The sequence below is a fragment of the Adiantum capillus-veneris genome, chromosome 19 (assembly GCF_014529385.1).
Source record: "Adiantum capillus-veneris isolate H3 chromosome 19, ASM1452938v2, whole genome shotgun sequence".
In the NCBI taxonomy this organism is placed as follows: domain Eukaryota; kingdom Viridiplantae; phylum Streptophyta; class Polypodiopsida; order Polypodiales; family Pteridaceae; genus Adiantum; species Adiantum capillus-veneris.
The window spans coordinates 150,358,378-150,367,108 of NC_140949.1; the positions used below are offsets into that span (position 1 = coordinate 150,358,378).

An 8,731-nucleotide genomic window follows, 5' to 3' on the forward strand; every position below is an offset into this window, starting at 1 on the left:
AGGATATTTTGGATTATGGTAAGTATTTGTTGATACTTTACTTTTACCTTTTGTTCATAATTTATGAAATGATTCACATATTGCGTGTGTATTTGTGGTTGAAGATGCTTCGAGGATGATTGTTCTTAAGAAGAGCATCAAGTTTATCTATGTTTTGGAGTCTCCATTGCTTTGTCCAGCGCTTCGCGGTGGTGACATACGATGTATCGCCGTTGTTGGTGACTACATTTCTATCGCTGCAGACTTTAGAGAGGGTATTCGTAATGCATCATGGAGTCTTGTACATGACCATATGTCTCGAGTAGTACGCTCAGGTGGTGTGTTGTACACTCGTGGAGGGAGACCTATGACATGGGCTGCAGATCTTGTGTTTTTGGATCTTCCATGCGGTGGCTTGCATTCAGGATCTTCTTCACCATCTAGTTTGGATATTTGCACAGAGGATCATGTGCGTTCTAGTATACATTTGACTTTCTCTACACTTGCGGATTCTGGTTGGTTGCTAATTATGGCTTCTACAACAGGTATTTGTTTTCTAATAGAATATTTGTATATTCGCTATTTCATGATGTTAGTAGTTTTTTCTTATAACAACCTAACTTTAAATAGGAGATGTTATTGGATGGGTGGAGAGATTTTGCCGTGCTTCGCAGATGGTTGTGCATCGTCGCATTATGGTGCTCCATCATAGTTCATATGGATGTGTTGAGAGTTTATCTGGTCGAGTTCAGGTATTGCTTCCTTGAATTCTATTTGCAGCTTTGTTGAGGCTCTTTCTTGAAAGTTATAGCTTTGTAATTTGGTTTGCAGTGTCAGTGCTCTATGCTATTTATGGTACACAGGATTGGGATGCAGCCATCATGCTATGTCGCAGAGAGCACAGCACTCTTCTCTCGCTTGGGTCTACACCCTTCAGATTCATTCATGACACACCATTTTCCAGAGCAGTCTATGGCGAGAGCAGGATCCGGGGTCCCTTGGCGCGGTGAGTTACAGCGGAGCCAGGCTTTTGTTGCGGCTTTTGTGGAGCTACTTTGTCGACCTGAAGGTATTTGATTGGAGCTAGGATGTGGTACATCTCCTGTTTTGGCTGCATGCTGTGCGTCTGGACGAGCATGTGGTGCAGTTGATATTGATGAGCCTCTCATCAGAGATTATGTGGTGCCCTTGCTTCGTCCTAAAAAGCGAAGCCGAGACGAGGCATCTACCTCTATAGACATTGAGGATCAGGGTGACGTGCCATCATTTGTCAACCCTTTTGATGACTAGTGAGCCTTCACTCCTCCTATGACATTGACATCATCTTTGTGTTTTTAGTTTTCATGTTGTTTTTGATAAATTCGTCGGCATTTATGTATTGTCATTAATGAAATTTAAAGATTTTGATTTCATGTATATTGACTATATATGCTTTTGCATGTCTGTGGAAGTGTATTGCCAATTTACGCAGAAGCGACAGCTCAACGGATGGTGGAGGAATCACAATACAACTATCCTGTCTTCAAAACGCCTAAAAAACGCAATGTTTTCATTGATGATGAATGTGACTCTTTATAGAGTCAAATGAATTATCATATGTTGCAAGATTTTGTCATCGCGACAAATAGTTCATACTTTTCTTATTTGATTTTGCAAGTCAATTTTTTAAAATCCTCATGTGAGGTGGCCATTAATGGACCCAGGATATATTTTAAAATTTTCTTCCTCTTGCAAAGGAAACTCTGTCTGATTTTATAAGAATTGTCTTATAGTAATGGTTTGATAGTGTAACTTGTAATATGGACTGTGTATAATGCCAATTATTTAACTTACAAATGTAGAGCTTGTTGAATTTAGTTTCTTGTTTCATTGTTTAGTTCTTGATCTATACATGCATGTAAACCCTAATTTGTTTGCACTTTACGAATATCCTCTCCATTTCGAACGCATAAAAAACATAGTGTTTTCATTGACGATGAATTCGACTCTTCAACATAGGACCTTCCAATTCTTTTGAAATTTTCTTCCTCTTGCAACAAATGAAATGTTTTTTTCATTACATTTTACAAGTCAATATTTTGATATCGTCATGTGAGGTATTCGCTCGGATTTATATTCGCTCGTAAAATGTCGCTCGGGATACGGTAGAACTCCGGCTTTCTATACGTGCTCTTGACATTGCTTAAAGACTACGTAATCATTTACGGATGGTTTCATTAGGCATAGAAGCCATTTCTGAAGTCCGTTTGCGTTTTTTCGTAGAAAAACGCAACCGGATTTGATCTACGGCTTGTGTATTTGACGTTTCTTCTGTCCGTTTAACCTATGGCTTGCCATACACGGTCTTGACATTGCCTTAAGACTACTTAATGGACTACGGATGGTTTCGGTAGACGTAGAATCAGTTTCTGAAGTTCGTCCGCGTTTTTCCGTAGAAAAACGTAATCGGATTTGACTTACGGCTTGTGTATTTGGCCTTTCTTCTATCCGTTTGACCTACCGCTTGCCATACGCGCTCTTGACATTGCCTAAAGACTATCTAATGGAGTACGGATGGTTTCGGTAGGCATAGAATCAGCTTTCGAAGACCGTTTGCGTTTTTTCGTAGAAAAACGCAACCGGATTTGACCTACGGATTGTGTATTTGATGTTTCTTCTGTCTGTTTGACCTACGGCTTGCCATACACGCTCTTGAAATTGCCTTAAGACTACTTAATGGACTACGGATGGTTTCGGTAGGCATAGAAACCATTTTCGAAGTCCGTTTACGTTTTTTGATAGAAAAACGCAATCGGATTTGACCTATGACGTAGAAGCCGTTTATGAAGTCCGTTTGCGTTTTTCCGTAGAAAAACCCAACCGGACTTCAAAAACGGCTTTTATTTTGGACGTTTCTTCTATCCGTTTGACCTACGGCTTGTTATATGTCCCCGCCCAACCTTTTTTGAGGAGGAAGCTTGTCTCTAAGAGCAACGACGGCGCTGTTGTTGCTCCCTAGAGGACTTTCATGTGTAAAGGTGAGAGTTGAGCTTCGAATGTATTTTGAGCTAGTCAAATGAAGTCATAGGCTGCATCAGACGATCCAGGTCACTTTGGCTCGACATGCACAATGCCCGGTCAGACTACTGACCATGGAGGAGATTGATGAGATCCGCCAACGACAGATGCTGGATCTCCTATGATCTACCTATCCTAGCTAGCTGTTTTATCCGTTTAGTCCACACCCAGCTGTTTAGGATTCCATAATATTTTATTTTGTCATTTTGTCATCTTTTTACTCTGACTTTGTATCGGATCCACCACATTGTAACTTTCTTGTCTCATAGGTCACTTTGGCCTTTCGAAGAGGTTAATATAACATTTCATTTCATTTCTCTCTTTAATTTTTCTTTCTTTAATTTTAATTTCCTACGCATACATTAATTCTCTCTCTCTCTCTCTCTCTCTCTCTCTCTCTCTCTCTCTCTCTCTCTTTCCTACACACACACATACACTTCTCTCTCTCTCTCTCTCTCTCTCTCTCTCTCTCTCTCTTTCCTACACACACCGCTCTCTCTCTCTCTCTCTCTCTCTCTCTCTCTCTCTCTCTCTACATCGTGTGTGTGTGTGTGTGTGTGTAGGAAAGAGAGAGAGAGAGAGAGAGAGAGAGAGAGAGAGGGGTTGGGGGGGGGGGGGGGGGGGGAGAGTGACATAATACCTACGCAACAGGTTTCGGCCACGATTTGAGCAGGCGAAAATGGCCCTTGCGCGCGCGGGTTTCCCTTTTTTCCCCCAAAATTTTTTGCGTCGCAAACAGCGTCGATATACCTGTGGGTCGCTGCATCGATATAAGCGTAGCAAATAAAGCCTTTCCACGCGTATAGCGACGCTCATTGCGACGCGTATATAGACGCCTATATCGACGTGCTCTAATTCCGTTGATATATGCGTGGAAAGGCATGACCATCGATATATGATGCGTCGATATCTTCATGTTATGTTGTAGTGGGAGATAACCATCCAGGTACGTGAAAATGGTTAATGTTGTGTTGTTCTCTTTAGCATTTCTTGAAAGATATATTTGATCTTATGTTGCTACATACAGATATGCATGTAGAGCCATGCCACCTTGCAGTGCATGCTAGTGCCAAAGAGTTGGCAAAAGCTATTCCAGATGTGTTATGCAATGACATGTATTTACAATCATAGTTATGAGCTCAATTTTAGTGCTAACAAAGATTGCATGCAGTTCTATGCAGTCACTAGGTAGATTCTTGGGCTCTCTATCAGGAACAGTGCAGATGAACCCCAGCTTGAGATTGGGTGGCGTATGTTTGGTGTACATGGCCTTTCCCTTACACACTAGGCCACATGCGCGCAGCTAGCACGTGTGGGGTTCCTTTATGGAACCAATGGGATAGTGAGCTTGTGGATGCTGCATTCCTTCTGGCATCCGAGTTTCTTTTGGTTAATGGCATGATTGTGGTGACATGTCATGCAGAACATCTTTCCATTGTCACTTCGAAGGCAAAGGGAGCTGGTTTCGAGTTGTTGAGGATATTGTACTTACGGCTGTCGGAGTCTAGTTGTACGACTGTTCAAGACTATTTAGAGGGGGTATGTTTTCTTTTTGTTTTGATAATGAATAGCAACTTCAATGTTTGCATGTCAAAAAATAAGGTTTTACTTGCATTCGTAGGTTGGTACTTTGTTGCTGGCCATTTTTTCACCCCCTAGACCTGGTGGGTGTCGGCTTCCGAGGTACGATGGAGCGGATGGAGAGATTGCAACAAATGTACGTGGCTTCTCTGCAGATGACGACATGTTGTGGGAGAAGCTACCAGATTCAGATTCCACATGATGGAAGCTTGATCGTATGGGCCGGCCTTATCGTAGAGGTGTTGAGAGGAGTCCAGCGTTTGCCAGGTGGTAGATACTTTTTGGAAGTTTTTTTGATTGTTCCTATAAAATTATAGGTATAATAAATCTAAAGGTTACTTTTTTTTTTTTGTAGATGGCTACTAGGTAGCTTCACAGACATGGGAGATGTTGTGTCAGATTGTTTTGCAGGAGTTGGGACATTGGCATCACAATGTTTACTACTACGTAGACATTGCATCAGTTGTGAGAAGGATTGGGCAGTTTTCAGTGCTTGTCTGGAGCCAGCTCAGCGCCTACCTTCCGATTTAGGCTCGACATTGATGTTTCATAGGAGTGTCAGAGCTCAAGTAACTGAGCAACCGAAGCAAGTGTCCAAGCAGCTTCATCCGCTTGACCCACCGTTCCCGACACCACTAAGCAGTCAGGGCGGGGTAGTAGCAGCACCATATCCCACTTTCACGGCCCCAGTTTTGGCATGGCGTGCAACTGGACCGTCTCCCAGTGCATTCATTGCCTCCACATCTGGGTCCCCACCCGGAGTTGATCCATTGCCTCTTCACTACCTACAGCCCCCCCCCCCCCCCCCCCCCCCCCCCCCCACACACACACACACACATATAGTTCGTACCCTCTGCCATTTGGAGGAGTTCCCCCACCATTTGGTGCACTGCCCCCGTTGGCACGACCTTTGTTTCCTCCCAGAGGATATGGCCCCCCGCCGCCCTTCTTTCCTCCATGTCACCCATGATGTATCACCCCCCATATGTATTTACTTTTGATGCAATGGAACACATAGATTTGGGGTTTGCTATATGAAATAGACCGTAACTGTGTGTAAGTAACTTCTATTTCTCTTATTAATAGTGTATTGAATGATTCCATGGTGTTTTTTGTTTGAATGTAAGTTGGTCGTGAAACAACAATCAAATTTCAGTTGGAGAGAGAGAGAGAGAGAGAGAGAGAGAGAGAGAGAGAGAGAGAAAGAGAGAGAGTGTGTGTGTGTGTGTGTGTGTGAGAGAGAGAGAGAGAGAGAGAGAGAGAGAGAGATGGGTAGATTGTCCCTTCTTTTGGGAATCCGCTCGCCCGATTCTTAAAAAGAGCTCGCCAGAAATTGCTCGCCAAGAAATCGCGCCCTATAGACTGCAACAATCCTGCCTCCATCTTCTTCTTCATCTTTCGACTCTTTGCTCTGTCAACTTTGACAGCTTCATAAAAGGTCCTTGGATCTTCATAATCGACTCTTTCACGAACATACGGATGCAAGCAAGATAGAAACCTTTCCAGCTTAAAATATCCCGCATTGGTTGCTTGGGTAGCAACCGCAAAATCCCCCCAATAAGCTTCAAATTTATCAAAGGCATTAAAATTTGCACTTACGTCTTGCTGCAAGCCTTTGATCTTTGCATGTGCTTCCGAAGTCGACATCACCTTTCGATACCTTTGTAGGAATTGCTCTCAAAATTTGATCCAATTCTGCTTGTGACATCTTCTAAACCATCGAACCAAGCTTTTGCTTTACCTCGCAGCACCAAAGGTAGAGTCTGGAGCTTTGCTTCATCTCCTGGCATCCGTAGTATTGTCAGCATGAATAGCTCAAAATCGGCAATCCAACCATCTGCATCTTCATCTTCTTTGAAGACCGGACCAAATTCTTGCTTTATCTTGACTCACGAACACCTTGCTAGGAAGCAATCAGTGGGTCCTCAGTGGGGGCACCACAAGATGGAAAGGGGGAAATAAGAACACACCCAACACACAACCTGAATGCCTCTCTATAGCCCAGTGACTCCACAACACCCCTATCCCCTAGCAAACACACATCTCGACACACAAATTGCAAACAACCACTGCCTCTGCCCGTACCCAACCAACCCAGACTACACCCACTCAGTTACAAAGCATACCATGATAGCTTCTACCTTCAATCCTTCTGAGCACTATATTTCCATATATATACATCTCAAAATCGGTTGACACATAAGACTCTCGTCCGATCTCTCACATGTGTAATACCCACAAACATGTAACCCCGAAGTTTATCTCCACATGACATAAATGATATCAACAATATAGGAAGCATTCATAAACTCGACCCACCCAACAATTACATAGATGATGAGGGTGCATAGATAAGTAGAGACAAAAGGGAGAAAACTCTGCTACGGTGAGCTTGGAATTCAACTACAAGTGATGGACTAGCTTCCGACACAATGCTGCACATGTTATGCTCAATTCACTTGCCGTCCATTTTGGCCTTCGGGATCGATAGGTCGCTCCCAAGAATTTGTCTTCATGCAGGCCAGACTTAACTCCACCCCTTTGTAGCCTTGGCCCAATTCCCTTTGCATTGTGGTGGCCTTCTCAACAGCTACTTCTCATGCCATGCAGCTATGTTCCTCAATCCCTTCAACATCCCGTACTCTCTATCTCGTGCTTCTCCTTACCTAGCTACCTGCGGCTTTCGACTCCCTTTTGCTCTAGAAACTCCTTCTTATGGCATGCAACTTTCTCCAGGTTTTCATGTACTGCAACCAACTCTTCTCATGTCCGCCACCATCCCTTCTCATGGCATTTTTCAGTGCATACAGTCCACCCCCAAATGGCGCTCCATCTCCCTTGCTCAATCCACCCGGACTCCCCAACTCACGCCTCTCCTGCAGACCCAACCCCTCCTCTGTATTTGATTGGCGGCCCTCCTCCTATAGACGCATGCATGGTCGTCTGCAGGTCATGTCTCTGATGGAGCTTCCTCCATACTCTCGACCTCCTGTAGTGGCTCCTCTTTGACCTGCACACCAGCCCTTTAACTCTCTACACCATCCAGTTTTTTTTTACATGCAGTTGGCAGCCTCTCCAACTGTAACTCTCTTGGCTTCCTTCATAACAAGGCCAGGCCCTTGATACCTTGGTGCAACATGGCACTTCTGCATCCTCTTGAAGTCTCTCCCGGCACTGCTCACCTCAAGGTGGCCCTCCTGCAGCGCTCTTGACGGCCCTGCAGTATCGCCCCCTATCCTGATATGGCGGCCCCAATCTGCAGCACTCGGCCTGCTTTTGTTTACGGCCTCCCCTTGCTCCCTCTCTCGTACTGGCTGGGCTTCAACTTTTTTTCCTCCAGTGCTCTGCATGCCGCCCTTTCCTTTCCCCATGCAACTCCCATTTCCCGTCACCTGCTCTCCCATGCAGCACTATCTGGACAGATGGCCACCCACCTGGCTTGCAGACCTGGCCTTTCCCATGCAAGGCTTGGCCATCCTCTTCATGCGAGCACAACCAATGGCGCAACTTTTTCCCTGCTTTGCCTGTCACTGCATGCCTTCAGTTTCTTTAAAAAAATCCTTTTTTTAATATTATCCTCTCTACTTGAACCCCCTTCCCACGAGAGGCAACCCGCGGCCGATCATTCGTGCATAGCTCCGCATACCTTAACACAAGAACTCATGCTCCTGTGCCAAGGCCATCATGGCCGCAAAACAGCATACGCGGCTACACATAGACGACATCGGGTGAGATCTCCCTTGATTAAAGAGACGACCACCACGACCCTCACAATCTTTAATCCCGATGAACTTGTCCACCGAATTGGCACACAAGCCGTTAAGCTTTCGGCTAATAGAGCTCCAAAAAACCATCATCAACCTGTAAATTGCCGCATTTGACATACATATCCCCACCGTACCTTCTCCAATATGCATATAAGTCCTGCCAAAGTCCGATATCATCATCCTATTTAATGTCGTGCACCTGCTACTAGCTTCTCCCCGTGTCGACACAAATTGGGTGCACCACCGTCATATGCCTTAATCGAGCCTTGGGGAATTTAAGCAAGACCCAATCCTTTTCTTTAAAGGCTTGGGCTCTTCTATGCTTATCAACAACAACCTTTTGCCTT

General features: G+C 44.6%; 1 protein-coding gene across 1 annotated transcript; it reads right to left on the bottom strand.

The window, feature by feature from the left end:
• Positions 1-5,737: 5,737 nt before the first annotated feature.
• LOC147435071 (uncharacterized) lies at positions 5,738-8,125 on the bottom strand. Its single transcript, XM_086490086.1, has one exon. It carries the CDS (start codon positions 8,019-8,021, stop codon positions 7,671-7,673), a length of 351 nt encoding a protein of 116 aa, XP_086346212.1. The 5' UTR covers positions 8,022-8,125; the 3' UTR covers positions 5,738-7,670.
• Positions 8,126-8,731: the final 606 nt, after the last annotated feature.

What these genes read in the sequence shown, in the direction of transcription:
- LOC147435071 (XM_086490086.1), bottom strand. Translation starts at nt 8,021, where the DNA reads ATGGGAGAGCAGGTGACGGGAAATGGGAGTTGCATGGGGAAAGGAAAG.